Source organism: Elephantulus edwardii, unplaced genomic scaffold, assembly GCF_000299155.1.
Source record: "Elephantulus edwardii isolate Elephantulus edwardi_28Jun2011 unplaced genomic scaffold, EleEdw1.0 scaffold00048, whole genome shotgun sequence".
Taxonomy (NCBI): Eukaryota; Metazoa; Chordata; class Mammalia; order Macroscelidea; family Macroscelididae; genus Elephantulus; species Elephantulus edwardii.
In genome coordinates, this window is record NW_006399798.1 from 16,611,566 (window position 1) to 16,628,272 (window position 16,707).

Here is a 16,707-nt window from a genome sequence, read left to right on the forward strand (position 1 = left end):
CTTCGAAGGCGCCTTTCCTTTCAGCAAGAAGGTGTGTCATCTGCGTATCACAAGTTGCTAATGAGTCTTCCTCCAACCCACTGCATATTCTTCATGTAGTTTAGTTTCTGAGATCCTTGCCTGCCTTACTCTTTCCTTCTTGTTGTTTTGGGCTGAGACTTGTAGCTTCCCATTTCCCAAATAACTGTGAAACAGAGAGCATAGGAAGAAGTCTTCTGAATCCCTTAGTTTCCTAATCTCTCTTCAGAGCATGCTTACGCGTGGTTGAGCAGAGTTCTCAGGGTTTTTTTTCCCTGCCCTCATACTCCTGACAGTCCCTTCAGTGATCTAGAATTCCCCCTGTCCAGGGACATGTGTCAGAATCCCTAGGAGACAGTATGTAATTTGAGGAAATCCAGCACTGGGGAGATGAGGGACTCCCTTTCTCCAGAATATTTGAGAATGACTGAGTCAGATAGAATACTCTTTTCCTGATGCAAAGCCCTCAGTCTTAGAAAGTATACCAGCAACCTTGAAGGAAAGATGCTTTGAGACCTGGATGACTGGAGTGGCTGTGGCTATGACATTGTCAAACGTCTAGCAGTGGAAGAGGAGAGATGCTTCTGTTGGAAGAGGAGCTAAACAGGTAGGAACATGTCTTCCAGTTGGGGAGTCAGGTATAGATACAGCTGTTTCTGGAGACAGAAAATGAGACGCATGTTGTGATAAAGATATAAACAGGATGCTACCTGCACATAACACCAGCATAGAGAGAGGTCAGGTGGCCTAGCGGGCAAAAAGTGATGCTACCAAGCCAAAGTTGGATGGCTCTAATCTCCGTCCCTCAGGCCTGTGTTTGTTTTTTGGTGAAACATTCTTCTATGTCGTATAGCCCTGCCCTGTCCACTTGCTGTAAAGAGAGGAAACTCGTGGTTGCTGTGAAACTGAACACTGTGACACTGATGAGTCAAATGTGATAATGGTTACCCATGGTAGATAGTATTTGGTGGAGCTCCCCGATTAAAACAAGCTTGGAAGCAGGAGTGGCATCAACTTCTGAAATAGCTTGCCTCTGGAAACCCTGTGAACCTGGAGAAAGGGCGAAAGTTATACAGGTGTCCAGGTCTTTCATTCATAGTGTCGCTATGTGTCACCTATGACTCAGTGGCACTTAATAACAACAACAACCTGCACGTATGGGACAATCATTCTGGGAGGTGGTATTTGACATAGTCTTTGAATAAGATCTAAGAAGACGACTTCACCCTGAGAGAATGGGGACACTGAAGCCGGCAAGGATGCAGGCATTTGCTCAAGTCAATACATCTCAGCTTTCAGCCCACGTCTGTAGACTCCAGTTCTCTTCATGACATTGTTTCACACTGGACCAAAAAAGGGCTTTCTCAGGCTCACGGAGACTAATGTACACGAAGTCAGAAGCTGAAGGTTTACAGTGAAGGGAAGAGTTTCTGTGCCCTCGTCTGTGTCCTTCTCATTAAACTAAGATTCAAATTTGTCAGCTGAGAGAGGGGAAGGGTGAATTTAGGCATAAAGTTTTCAGAGAGAAGAGGTTCAGGAATTGAGAGCTAGTAGAGAGGAAGCAGAGAGAAAGACTTTGCTAACTGATGTGTCTTCTAAGATCCGAGGGCATGGGTTCTCAGGCAAACTAGCCTGCTTGGAGAGGTAGAGAGACTTCCTTCAAGATAGAATCAAATTGGAAAGATTCTAGTTGTAGCGCTGAACATGCTTCAAGCTACAAACACTTCTGGTTTATCTTGAGATACCCGCACACTCCAGGGCTTCTCCAACCCACAGCCCCTTCTCCTAGGATGGATTAGACAGTCCCACTCCACCTGATGACGGGCCAGAGCTGACCTGTCTGGTCCCAGGCCCGGTGCTGCCTCGGTCCCAGCCAGGTGCACCCTTGCCTGGGTTGCCATTCTGATATGAAAATAGTCTAAGCCCTTGACTCAAAAATAACAACATCTGCTAATTTGCATGAAAGCCTTGCATTTCATATTTGGATTTAATACCCAAATGCTAAACTTCATTTGCTTGGCCCAGTTAAGTGGTTTAGATCCGGGCTTTGAACCAGTTCATTCTGGTCTGATCATCCCCCACTCCCACCCCCCATGGCTAAAATCTGCATTTCCACCCTAGATTTAGTGAATTGGGATGCCCGTTTTAACAAGTTCCCTGGGCAATTCTTATAGATTCTTTTTAAGATCTTGTTAAAGTGTCGATTGTGGTTCTGTGTTACCTGGGGTGGAGAGACAGTCCAGCAGGGGTCTGACGTAGAATGAGGTGAGGCAAAGCCCTGGTTTACAAGTTGGGCGTTTGAAAACAACTCACTTGGGGGCTCCACTCAAGTGTACCCAGACTCAGATGCCCACCCAGTTCTCTCCGATTCTTCTCACTGAGGGGATTGATTCCAGTGGATTTATAGGCTGAAAAGTACTTCAAAGACATTTACACAGAGGATTGTCATTTTCAAAAGAGTCAAGTGCCTCCCCCCAAGTTCACCTTCAGTCTGAGGGGCCCAGAGCCGCCTCCCTCGTGTCCTCTGAGGCCTCAGATTCCCGACAAGCAGCTCCCACCTCGGAGCTTCCTGGAACTGGTGTGAGGGCAGCGGCCACTGGGTGCGAGGTTTGCACCAAGACAGCAGACAAGGTGTTAATGAACGGCCACCCAGCCTCCTTCTCCATAAAGGCAATTACTGGGATTGATCGTTTCCGTGTTTCCTTAGTCACGCTCCACGTTGCCTCCTTTGCTCAGATTAAGACAGATGAATGCCAAACGCACGCAGCCATGGGATGCTGGGAGAATTATCGACCACATGGCCGAGGCCCCTGGTTCCCCTACAGATGTAACTGGGGGTCGCAGCAGGGCAGAAAGGGAAGCACAGAAGCAGTGCTGAGGGTGTGAACTTGCGGACTTAGGGATTTTAGGTCACATCCGTTCTGCCTCAGTGCCCAGAACACCGAGTGTATGCTATATGCCCACCGCCAGAGTTTCTGGCTTCCTCAGGGTTAGGCCTGAGAAACTGCATTTCCAACAAATTCCCGGCTACAGTAGGGCTTGAGAGCAAGGACTTTAGAGCAAGACTTAGGCCTTCACTCCTGGCTCCACTACTTGGTAGCTGTGTGATCCTAAACCAATTACTTACCCTCTCTGTGCCTCCATTTCCTCATGTTTAAATCGGAGGTGATAATAACAATACCTGCGGGAGCTCTGGTGGTTGTTCAATGCTAACGGGAGTGGAGCCGTACCAGCAGCCATCCAGGTCCCCTTCTCAAACCACGCTTAACCCTTTGAATCTACTCAACTCACGGAATGCGACTCCATGGGCCTGAGACGCCTGCTGTGCCGCATTAAGGGCTTCTCTCCCTTGCATGGCCTTTAGGAGGGGCTGCCTGTTAATACAGCCTCAGACTGGCCACAGTAATCCTATGCCCAAGGTAGACCTTTACACACAGTTTTCACTTAATCCTCATAATGTCCCTAATTAATAATAATTATTGTCAAAAAATAATAATTATTGTCCCTATTTTAATATTACTAGAACTCAGAGAAGTTAAGTGAGTTATACAAAGTTATGTCCTAGCAAGTGATAACTAGCTAGATCTGCCTGCCCTCAGAGTTCATGGTCAGAAAGCTCTGCTCTGTTACCTCCCTAACTTTAGGGGGAGAAAAAAAACTAAAAAAATATATATATACACACACACACACACACAATTTTTTTTCTTTTTAAATCACTGCTGTCAAGTCAGTGACCCATAATTGACCTTCTACTGGGTTTCTAAGACTATAAATTACACAGGAGGAAATTGCCCATCTTTCTCCCAAAGACCCACTAGTAGATTTGAACCACCAAAGAGGCACAGACTTTGGGTTAACAGCACAGCTCCCTACAGACGAAGCCACCAGAACTCGCTATACAAATATATAGATTAAATACATACATTGTTGTTGTTAATGATGATTGCCGTCTAGTCGAGCACGACTCACAGTGACCCTACGAACAAAGACCTGAAGCCTTTCTGTAACTATCGTTCCTCAAAGTTCACAGGGCTTCCGGAGGCATGTTGTTTAGGAAGTGGATGCCACCCTGCTTCCTTCCCCTCCGTATTCTATATATTTATCATATATGTGTATATTATATATGTATATGGACAGGTTTAATCTGCCACCATCAAGTAGATTCCAACTCTGAGGTTTCTGAGATGATAAATCTTTGTGAGCAGAAACTGTCCAGCTTCCTCTCTCAGAGCTTCTGGTAGATTCAAACCATTAATCTTTCAAAGAGGAGTACAACACGCTATGCACTATGCCATCAGCACATTCCCTCTCTCCATACGTGTGTGTGTGTGTGTGTGTGTGTGTGTGTGTGTGTGTGTGTGTGGTGGTTGTTGATTGCCATCAAGTCAAGCATGACTCATAGTGACCCTATGAACAAAAGGCCTGAAGCCTTTCTGTAACTATCGTCATTTATCAAAGTGCATAGAGTTTCCAGGGGGCATGTTGTTTAGGATATACAGAGAGAGAGATACTCTAGAGAGGGAGGAGCAAGTGCTCCCCAAAGTCAGCCCCCTGTGACTACAGCTGGCCTCTGTGTCAGAGTGTCGCCCTCCTAAGTCCATTTCAGTGATGAGAGGATTCATACTCATTTGGGAAACATCCTCGGCAACTGGCAACCACTTACCCTCCTGGTTAATCTCTTGGTTTGACTTCTGGGAGGAATTGTGTTCAGTCCCCTAAGGCACCTTTTCCTGCCTGAATGCGGAGACTGGTTTAGTGCCTTACCATTTCTGCTGTCCACCGCTGCCCTGAGCTACACAGTCAGCAGAGCGTGCAGAGGCAACATTGAGTACGTGAAGGGAGAAAATGCAAAGCTAACCAGCCTCTCCCTTGTCTCTCCACAGTGTTCCTTTCTGCCAAAATTCTCCATTCACATAGAAACCAAGTACGAGGACAACAAGGGAAGCAACAACAGCGTGAGTACCCGCCTTGACCCCTCCTAAGCTTGGTGTCTTGGGCTCTGAGGGTCACGGTTCTTGCCCCGGGCCTGCGTGGGACTGGGCCATTAGCTGCATCTGGGCCTAGGACTTCAGAGAAGAGCCACCCTTAGCTTCTGAGGCTATTTCTACTCTTGGAGTTATTTTGTGGTCCAGTTTTTCTTTCTTCTGTTTGTTTATGCACTTTCTATGAGCCTTTGTGTGGAGTGGAAGTGCTCAGAGCTGGTAAGACGTTGGGAACTCAGAAGACCAGGATTTGGTTTCTCCCCTTGGCTTGTTCATTCTCAATGGGTAATGCTGACCTAGAAAATAAATGTAATCAACTGTGTATGCATATTGTATATAACTGCTGGACTATTTTTACATTCACATATATATATTCTACCTTAAAATTAGGGTGTGTCAGGGAGCTCTAGTGGCAAGACACTGCACTGCAATCCCAGGGGTACGTGGTTCAAATCCACCAGATGCTCTGCTGGAGAAGGAGGGGGCAATCTCCTCCTGTATCAGTCAGATCTGATTTGACAGTACACGTAAAAATAATACAATAAAAATGAAAAAAAAAATTAGGGTGTGTCCTGCAGAATACTTACCTCCTTAGGCATCCAAGTCTTAGTAACTTTGAGCAGAGTACTTTGTTTATTACTGTTGCTTAAGATCTATGTTCTGACCCGGCTTTTGCCTCCAGACTCCTCCTGCTGGGAGAGTCCATTTCTAGACCCCCTTTTCCTTGTGGGTGAATTACTGGATCAGGGGAGACCCTCCCTCGGCGTATGACCACCTGGATAGTCTCTTGAGCTACATTGTGGGGATTATTGCCCAGAGACAGAGGAGGTCCCAAAGAAGGTAACATCTTCAAGGAGCTTGGCCTCAAGTGAGAACTGCATTTTACACCAGCCTGCTAAACGAGGACACACATTCTTTTTTTATAAACAAAGCCAAAACCACTGCTGTCCTGTGAATTCCAGGTCCTAGTGACCCTGTAGGACAGAGTGGAACTGTCCCAGAGGGTTTCCAAGGCTGTCGAGCTTTACAGAAGCGTACTGGCCCATCTTTCTCGTGCCGAGTGGCAGGCGTGTTAGGTTCACGGATTTGGGGCGGAGGGGGGTGTGTGTGTGTTAGCAGCAAGTGCTTTAACCACTGCACGACCAGGGCTCCTCATGAGTTGCTGGGGTTGTTCCCCAGCCGTCAGGTATGTGCCGTTTAGCTGAGAAGAGAACGTCCGTGCAGTGAGAGAGTTGAAAGGTTGGTACTTTGTTTTGGTCTGAAGAGTCACTGCTGGTCAGCCTCCAGAGAGCGTTGTGAGCGTTTGTGGACGGCCTCCACTGTGGATGCATCTGTAGACAGAAACTGACTTGACTTTAGCTTCACAAATGATGTCAGGGAACTTGGCGTTTATCAGAATCAGCAGATTACTTTTTTGGTAACTGAGTTTTCATTGGAACCTAGCCACACTTGCATTTGCATATTATCTGTGACAGCTTTGTACTACAAAGGCAGGCTTGAGTAGGTGCAATGGAGCGTATGATCTGCAAAGTGGAAAGTGTTTACCATCATACCTATTTTTTTTTTACCGTCTTATTTTTACAGGGGAAAATGCAACCTGTGATTTCTCATTGGCAATTAGGTAGAACCAACTCAGAGCTGCCTCTCTAGTCAGTTCTCTGAGGCTATAAATCACACGGGAGGAGATGTCCATCTTTCTGCCTTGGAATCCAGCCGGTGGATTCAAACCCCCCACCTCTGTGTCGCAGCACAACTCCCTATCCACTGGGCCACCAGAGCTTCCTAAAGAAAGACTCAAATCAGAATAGCACCTGCCGGCTCTCAAAATATGCCCATCCATATGATAGACCTCCCCACCAGCTGTCCTAGGCATAGACTTTCTCCAGAGTTCCTGGAACTTTCCAGAGGGGAGAAGAATCCAGCCACCAGGGACACTCATCTCATACTAAATTCAGCCAAAGCATGGTTAGTGCCCCAGGATGATGACCTCCAGGGAGCAGTTTAGCTCGGCCTCCCGTTGGCTCCACTAACAGACCTACCACAAGCGATTTCTTTAACCAACAGAAGTGTGCTCCTCAGAGAGTGGGTGGTTGCTCAGTTTGAATTTAGGCTGCTGGTTCTAAAGGGTTTCCTTCTCTGCTGCCTTTGGAGGGAGGTCCGAGTCTCAATGTTCCCTGGAGATCTCCACATGCCTACCAATCCCACATGTTGAAGGAAGTTTCCCGCTGGAGGGACTTGAGTCCAGAGGACTCAGCTCTTCTTTGCTGGTGGTGCCAGGGTCCCCTTTCACTCTGTGCCGCTTAAATCTCTTTAAAATAAGTGATGGTGCCGGACACGCCTCATGGAACTTGCGCTTACTTCACATCAGGGCTGTGCTGAGATTAAGGGTGTTGCTACCCACGCGTATTAATCCTTTTACAGCTGATTGGCTTATCATTACATGACTGAGAATCACGGCGCAGCCAAGTGAACACATCTTTTGGGAAAGCACAGTTCAGTCCATGACAAATTGTTTCCAAGGAGATCACGCACACAGGCACCAGGGCTTCAGACGGAAGCCTGCCTTGTCAGAGGACACAGTTTGGTCAACTTCAGTGTCAAACTTTCTCAGATCCACGCTCTGCCGGGTTGTTACTGTGAAGGAGCCCCACCCCTCCACTGCCTGGCTGTGCCCCAGGGAGCCCCCAGGTCTTGCTCCTCAGGCCACTGATCCAAATGGTCAGTCCACACGTCCCCACCTGATTAGACTTCTCCTCTGGCAGATCTCTCATCTTCTCATTTACATATTTAACAGCAGCTGATGATCCCCCAACTGGCCTGAGCTTGGCCCCAGGGAGATGAAAGAAGAAGGCACCCTCAGTTTTCACTCAGAATTGGTAATGCTTCTAAATCAGAAATGAAAACAATAGTATTTTAGTTACTAAAAAGAGAATTGGTGCAGGGGTCAAAACTTGAGCCTTCCAGAACTCTCTTACATTTCTATTGGGGTGGAGAATGATACAACCACTGTGGAGAGGAGAACACAGCTTGAGCACAAAAGTTAGAAAGAGAAATAGCTTATGATGTGGCAAGTCCAGTCCTGGGTTTGTATGTGCTGTAAGCTCATTGACACAAGCGGGCATACACGCACTCCTGCTCCCTGCACAGTTATGCATAGTAGCAAAATGATGACAGCAAACCAAGCACTCATGAATGGATGAAGAGATAAGCAAACTGTAGTTCAGATGTACAGTGAACGCACCTTAGGTCAGTGAGTGGCCTCTGGGGTCTTAAAACCTTGCAAGTGGCCATCTCAGATTCACCTCTTAATCTCTTCCCATCTGGAGCAAAGGATAATGAAAGAAACTAAAGACTGAAGGGAAATATCAGCCCACAGGACAACGCTACCTTGACACAAATAACCTGCATGTTGTGTATTTTTTTGTTTTGTTTTACAAACTTAACAACGCTCTCTCGAATTAGTCTCCTACGTGCATTATTCACCTTCATTTCATTTTATTCTTACTCCCATTGAGTTGTGACCAACTCAGAGCAGACCCTCCAGCTTGTTTTCAGAGACAGTAAATCGCACAGGAGGAGACTGCCCATCTTTCTCCCACAGAGCTGCTGGTGGATTCAAACCATATGCCTTTGGGTTGACAGTGCAGTTCTCTACCTTTTAGGTCACTAGAGCTCTTCACATTATATGTGAAAAATATGGCAAAAGCCCATGAGAACTTCTTTTAAATTTAGCATAAAAGAACTAGTTGATGCCAACTACTAATATCAACCATGAAGCCATGTTAAAAGAGACCAGTATGAGTAAGAGAAAACATTAGCACAAAATTCAGATTTCTAAAATAAACAAACAAAAAGCCAGATTTGCTGGGCCAGTAGCGTCTAGTGGAACCTCTACGTCTATCCCCGTAAAATTCCCTTTGAACTTGGACCTAAAACAGCTTGGTGATCACCTTTCAGCCACATAATAGATTGGTGTATAAAATAAACAAGCTGACCCATGAATACTGTCCTCCCTTAAATCAGTCAACTCTATGGGACCAAACAGTCACCATTTGCCCTAAAACAAAGAAGAGAAACAAGGCAGGGGTAAGGGAGCTAGACTAATGGAAACAGGATACAAAGAATGGAAATAATGTGAATGTTGACAGGGCATGAAAAACGTAACCAGTGTCATGGAACAAGTTGTGTAACAGTGACTAAACAGGGAACCTCATTTGCTATGTAAACTTTCACCTGAAACACAGTAAAATATTTAAAAACAAAGAATCTGGAGCCTTCAGCACCCATCATGTGCTGGCATGCTCCTTGTCTGGTTTAGGCTAAGGGGAGGTGGCGATGGAGGGAAGCAGAGTTATTAAAGCAGAAAGCAGTGCAGAAACGGCTATTTCTCATCTCCTCATGTGCCAAACGATTTCATAAACCCAGTTCATCTTCTTGCATGCGCTAGGTGTATGGCCTTATCATGCAGCTCCCATCCTTTATACGGCTTTCTGATCCTTGTTTCCTTCCCTACCTGCCAAAAACCTTCATGAAATTGATGACGATAAGAAGCCATAATTAAATTGAAAGGCGGTGGTTATAATCATATTGGTTACTGGTTGAGTACCGTACATGCTGTCACCTTATTCTCAATTACCATAGACATGATCTTTTGCACATGACTCAATATCCTTTTTTTTTTTAAGCACAATGGCAGGGTGGCTTAGACATAAATAACACCTTCTCCTTAAAGTAAAACTTGTCTCTTATTATGGAAACCTGCAAACCGTGATCACATCAGCCAGGAAGCACAATGGAGAAGTGGTCTTTAATCAGGTTCGTTTGTTCTAGGCACATACTGATGGGGATTATTTCGGGCTTAGTTAGTGCTGGAGGGGAGGAGGCCCTGCCAAGGTAAGATTTGGTTGTTTGTCCAAGGCTCTAAATCTAGATCTGGGAGAGCCAGTGCTTAGCACCGTGGGGTTGAGCTCAAATCGAGGCCGCTCAGGTGCCCGCTGCTGCCGGGTTACTGGAGTTCATCGGGATTAACAAGGGGCAGCTTGCCTCCACGTCTGCTTCCACCCCGACCAGACTCCAGTCCAGCGGTGGCTCTCAGCCTCAGCTGCACGTGCACGCACCTGAGACGCTGAACAGAGATTCGTGCCTGGATCACACAGTGGAAATCCGATTCCGTTGTCCTGACTGCAGCACACCTGTTTAGAAGCAAACACAGCCAAGACACAGGAAGGGCATAACACACCCACCCTCCTTCGCTCGGGTTTGGTTTTTCCACCCCAGATACACTGCATTTGAATTGAGAACAAGGTCCCCAGGTAATGTCTATTTGTGCATAAGAATTATCTGGAGATATATAAAAACTACCTGGGGATCTTGTTTAATTGTAGATTTGGATTCATTATCCAAATAAAAATTCTCGTGAATAAGGAGTTGTGCTGCCAATTCCTGTATATGAATTGAGTTGACACCTCAATGCCATGACACCTCAGCCTGCACTGCCTTGCACAGAAAACAAAACAGTTCTACCTTTGACTGCAGGTTCAAATCCACCAACTGCTCTGAGGGAGAAAGATGAGCAGTCGCCTCCTGGGTGATTTACAGCCTCTGAAAACCTGCTTGGGGTGGGGGGGTGGTCGCTGTGGGTGAGTTCTGCTTCAGTAGCATATTTTGGAATCATTTTAAATTTCTAGTGAAGCGTAGGAGGGGAAGACCCCAGATGAGATGGTTTGACACTGTCACTGGGGCAATGGGACTAGATGTGTCGAGTCGGTGAGACTGGGTCAGGGTCGGGCAGAGTTCAGAGCTATCGTACATAGGGTTGCTATGGCTCGCAGGTGACTTGATGGCACATAACAACAATTACAACAGCAACAGTGAGGTGCAAAGGCAGCCTAAGGGAATCCCCATGTACCCTTCACCCAGCTCCCCCTGATGTTAATGTCTTCAATAACCATAGCTCGTTTGTCAACATATAGCATTTATTTACATTGGCCCAATACTAGGAACTAAACTAAGAATCAGTTCCCGTTTCACCAGGTGTTTCTATTGTGTTTTTTCATGGCAGGATCCTAGTCTAGGTTATCACATTACAGCGAGTGATTTATGTTTTCATGTGTTTGCTTTGGCTCTTTCGTAGAGAATGGGAGGCAGGAAGGCAAGAAGAGAAGCAGGAAGTTCCGTTTGCAGGGGGTTGTGGTAATCCAGGTCAAAACTGACCAGAGTGGATGGGAATGGAGGGACAGCCATGGAGAAAGAGGGGAGCGGCCAGCACACCCGGGGACGTTCTCTTCGGTTGATGTGGTGTATCGGAAGGTTGCACACCATTGCCAGAGTGAAGATGGCGCAGGTGCTGGGGGGTCAAGAGGTGCCTTCTGGACACAGTCAACTTAACATGCCAGTGAGGCTTCCACGTAAAAATGGTAGATAGCTTTGAGGATATGTGTTTAGGACCTAAGGAGAGGTCTAGGTCATGATTCAAAGATTTAAATGGACAGACTCACCTATGGAGACAGGTGAGGGGGGAGGGGACGACAAAAAAGGATTCAGATGAAAGAATGTCCTGGCCCTGAGTAGACCCTTCTCTGGCTTTTGTTTCTAGCTTCTGATTCTTAACTTTGCTCCTTGGTTAAGGGTCATTCTCAGTCAAGGAGTTGTGCTTAGTTTTAGATGAGATCACCTCACTTAATCAACCAAAAATGTCTGCCAGAGAAAGATTCGTAGGGTGTGTCTTCCCTTGGGTGCCTCCTGTATATGAATTGAGTCGACACCTCAATGCCATGACACCTCAGCCTGCACTGCCTTGCACAGAAAGCAAAACAGTTCTACCTTTGACTGCAGGTAGTTTCCATTGGAAGTTATCAGCTAGCAAAAAGGAGTTTCATCATCAAGACATGATGCATGTGGGAAAAGCTTGTTTTTACAACAGTCGTCGTCGTCGTTGAGTTTTTCTTATTAGAATTATTATTTGTAAAAACAAGAGGGCGGCAAGGATGGATGTGTGATTAAGTAATTTATCAACACATTCATTGCAAAATGTACTGAAATTAAAGAATCCAGGGAGTCATTCTTCTTTTCCTCCCTCTCCTACCAAACATCAAATCCAACAGAAATCAGTCTTTGTCCAAAATAATCCTTTTGCAAAGCAGGGGTGCCTGCGAGAATTGTAGAGTCTATATTGACAAGAATCTTTTCCTTAAGTGGCCTGTAATTGGAGATTAAAGAAAGAAAATATTGTTTGCTTTATTTTTAGACACATTCTCCAATTCCTTCAACTTCTGTGGTTGTTTTTAACCTCCAGTTATTATAACCAGCCACCTACAGAATCTCCAATTTTCTCTAATAAGTCAGTGCATGCTAAAAAGATGTTTGCACAAACCTCCCCCCTTATTGGCAGTTTGGAAGTATTATTATCCACTCTGAACCCATTAAGTAGAAAGTCATTGTCCTTCTCCAGTCTGCATCTAATGGTATCATTTTGAGGTCTGGGAAAAATGGATTGTATTTGAAGGTAGTGAATTTCCCTGGATCATAGGACTGTGATAGATTTAAAAGTCTTGCCCCTGCTGATGACCTAGTACCAAGTGTTAAGAAGTCAGTTAACCAGACTGGTCAAGCGAACAACACTGAATCAATGCTGGGAAACCAGAGGTTAGATGTAGAAAAGTAATACCAAGTCTCAAGGGCTAGCCGACCACCCTACAGCTTCTGAAGTATGATGGTTGAGTGAGGAAAGAAATCATCCGTGGAAGCCGAATTCACTGAGTGAAGCATGAAGCTCAGGAAAGTCAAACTGTCACAAAGTATCACCCCATAGATTCTGTGTTACAAACAGTAAAGACATCTAGTGGATACCATCAAGTAAGCAAAATTAGCATCACTAGTAATAGGACAAAATGACCTATTATGTACCTTCCATTGTGCCATGCTCAAAAGGACACATCACCGATGGATTATCCTTGCCAATAAAGTGTAACATGAATTTGGTCATGAGGAAACAGCTGGACAAGTCCAAATTGAAGGACACTCTATAAAAATTTACATGAATGCTCGCTTTGGCGGCGCATATACTAAAATTGGAACGCTGCAGAGAAGATTTGTATGGCCCCTGCGAAAAGATGGCATGCAAATTCATGAAAGTTCCATATTTTTCAATACTGCCTTGGGTAAGCCTGCTGTCACGGACCCCTCTAAAATACAGAGGAGCAATGATGCCATTAGTTTGCAGACTAAAGTGCATCTAAATAAGGTCATGGTCTTTTTCAGTCACTAGCTGTGCATCTGAAATCTGGAAAATGAATAACAAAGACCCAAAAAACAAACCCCAAAACTTTACATGAACATGCCAACAAATACAAAACACAAACTTAGAGAACTGTCTTAGATGAAAGACAACGAAATAACTTTGAAATTTCAATATAATACCTCTTCCTTGTTTGGACTCTGAATTTTTTGGGTGAGGGCAAGGAAACAGGGACCAAGAAAATATGTTAATGAGGCAATTGGGGAAATTTCAATATGGACCCTATATTAATCACTATCAAGTTTCTTGTCTGTGATCATTCTAGTTTGTATACACACGAGCACATCCTTGTTCTTACTAGACATATGCCAACTTATTTCAGAATGAAGGATTGTGCTGATTATTCATTCTCACAGACCTTGGCTGAAAAAAAATTAGACATCTATTTTTCTCTTTTAAAAAACTTATTAAAATAGAGGAAGTATTTATGTGTTTTAATGAGATGTCACTTCTCTTACTCAGAGTCACAGTCTAACATACACAGGGCATGTTGCAACAAGGGACCAGTCCTTGGAGAGGGACATCATGCTTAGAAGGGTGGAGGGACAGAACAAAAGAGGAAGACCCTCAATGAGGTGGACTGATTCAGTGACTGGGATGATGGAAGTAGGTGTGTCAGAAATAATAAAGTTGGCACAGGATAGAGCAGGTTTCAGGGCTATTTTACATAAGTTTTCTATGAGTCACGAGTGACTGACTGGCATATAAAGCAACGATAAGCCACGATGCAGAAATGTTCAATAATCTGTTCTCCTCAGTATCGCTCTGATTTCATTAATGAAACAGGAAAATATGAACCTAATCAAGACTTGTAGCTGCATCAGAGTTGGGAATGGTCACTCAAGAGATGTTTATAAAGACTTTGAATTTCAGAAATCCTAGATTTTTTTTTTCTAAGTGATCTACATTTTGTCTCGAAGCTTTGAAGAGATGGAGATAATCCAGGCTGGATTTGTAAATTTACATCCCTTCCAAGGGTTCAGTCCCGAGTTATGTGCCTGCACAGCCCTTACTGGACAGGATTACTGTTGCCACTTTAACTGTTTCTCTCTCCAATTAGTCAGAAGCCCTATGTGGGCAGGCATCACGTCATTTTTGTTATGCTTGTACCTTGAACACTCGATACATAGCCAATGCTCAAAAAAGGTTTGTGTTGAATGACAGAATGAAAGATGGATGAGTAAACCAGGTGAGAAACCTGACAGGAATGCCCGCTGTTACCTCTCCTAGCCCACAGGTTAGAGGGGAAACAAAAAGCGATGCCGTAAGAGAAAAAAGACTGTTCACTTTGGTCGCACGTGGTATGAAGATGGACTAATGCAGAGACGGTAAACAGGCTTCTGCATCGTGACGGCACACAGATGTGTGAAGCTCCCCAAGGCTTGCTTCCTGTGTGTGAGCAAAAAGTGGATACTAACACGCACACGTCTATCTGCTTGTGACCCATTGAATAAAATAAGGATCAATGAGTCCATAGGACTGGAAGAGGAAAATAATAAGAAAATGGAGGAAAGTGTAAGATCTTCCTTATGGTAGAGGACCAGCTAATAAATGTAGACGAAATAATGGCAAATGTAGGGAAGCTCTGGTGGCCTAGTGGCAAGGAGCTGCAACTACAATCCCAGAGGCGCACGTATCGAATCCACCAGATGCTCTGCCGGGGAAGGAGGGGCAATCTCCTCCTGTACCAGTCAGATCTGATTTGACGGTACACTTACACAATAATAATAATAATTTTAAAAAATAATGGCAAATGTAGAAGAAAATCACCATTTGCAACCATCATGCTAATTAGGTTAGAGAGCGGTCATCATTGGATGCTAAAACCATAATAAGGGAATATTTGCTTGCATACTTTCAAAGTATCTCTCCACAAATTACTTATAAAGTAAAAAATAATAATCTTGAAATATAGAAACAAACCACCTTCACCAAGTACCCTTCATATTATCTAGTCTAAGCAAACGTGTATGAAGGACGTACTGATAGGGTGTACTTAAAAGGACACAGCATCACTTCTGTGGTATTCCTGTCAAAAAAATGCATGACCTGAATCTAATCATAAGGAAACAGCAGACAAACCCAAATTGATGAGGTTCTATAAAATAACTGCCCTGTCTCTAGAATGTCAAGGTCATGGATGACGAAGGCTGATGCATTATTTCTGGTTAAAGGAGACCAAAGAGGCAAGAAAACGAAATGCAATGTGTGATTCTGGATGGACCTTGAACGTGAGGAGGTTGAGAAAATCACCAAAATTACATTACTGTGATAAACCTGATGAAATTTAATATGGATCTCAGATTAGCTAATAGTGTTATGTCACATTAAATTTCTGATTTTGGTCAGTGTGAGAGAATGTCCTTGTTCTTTGGGAAATTTACACAGAAACAGGAGTAAAGGGACAAGTTGTCTGCAACTTATTCTGAACGTGAACTACAAAGGAAACAGCAGATGCTAACAATCCAGGAATGTGGGTAAAGAGCCTTCTGAAGTTTTTCATACATTTGTAACCTTTCAGTAAATTTGAAAGTATATGTAAATTTAAATGACCATGATCATAATACAAACAAAAGATTGAAACAGAAAACAAAAATACAATAGAAAGGAAAGGAAAATGACCAAACAGGAATCTTTGTTGCTGTCCTTATTATAGATAATGTATCTAAATTGAAATCTATGAGAATCTACAAATAGAACTCGACTCAGTTCAGCAAGGTTACGAGATAGAAGATCAATGTAAAGATCAGCAATGTACTCAAATATGAGTAACAACCCTTTGTTGCTGTTTTGTGCCATCGAGTCAGAACCAATTCATAGCTGACCTTCTAGTGGGTTTTCAGAGATGGTAAATCACACAGGAGGACATGGCCCATCTTCCCCGTGCTAAGTGGCTGGTGTATTGGAACCATGTGCCTTTGGGTTGGCAGTGCAACTCCTTACACCTGAGCCATTAGAAAATGTGGCGTTGGAACGATCTCATTGACAACTTCAACACAACTCTAAAGTACCCGGGCACAAATTCAATTTGTATAGAGAAAATTTTTGTTAAAGGACATAATAATAGGCTTGAATAAGTGGTAAAATATTCCATGTTCATGGATGGAAAACCTAAATACTATTGTAAAATACTTTTTCCTTCAGTTAGCCTTCAAATAAAACATAATTCCAGTTAAAATCCCAACAAAATTATCATTTGACTGCGGTATACATATGGTAAAGTGGAAATAAAAAAATAGCCAGGGCAAATCTTAAACCAAGAACAAGAAGAGAGAGGCTTCTTTCCAGGGAAAAAAACCAAACCCATACTAATTAAGATAGTGTATTATTGGAGCTCTGGTGGCCTAGTGGCAAGAAGCTGCCCTGCAATCCCAAAGGTGTGTGGTTCAAATCTACCAGATCCTCCACTGG

General features: G+C 44.1%; 1 protein-coding gene across 1 annotated transcript in view; it reads left to right on the forward strand.

The window, feature by feature from the left end:
* The window catches only part of PITPNC1 (phosphatidylinositol transfer protein, cytoplasmic 1), a 163,459-nt gene that overhangs the window by 52,259 nt on the left and 94,493 nt on the right, over positions 1-16,707 (forward strand). The window contains exon 4 of the mRNA XM_006886271.1: positions 4,902-4,973. Coding sequence (XP_006886333.1) covers positions 4,902-4,973 — 72 coding nt within the window. The remainder of the gene's footprint in view (positions 1-4,901; positions 4,974-16,707) is intronic.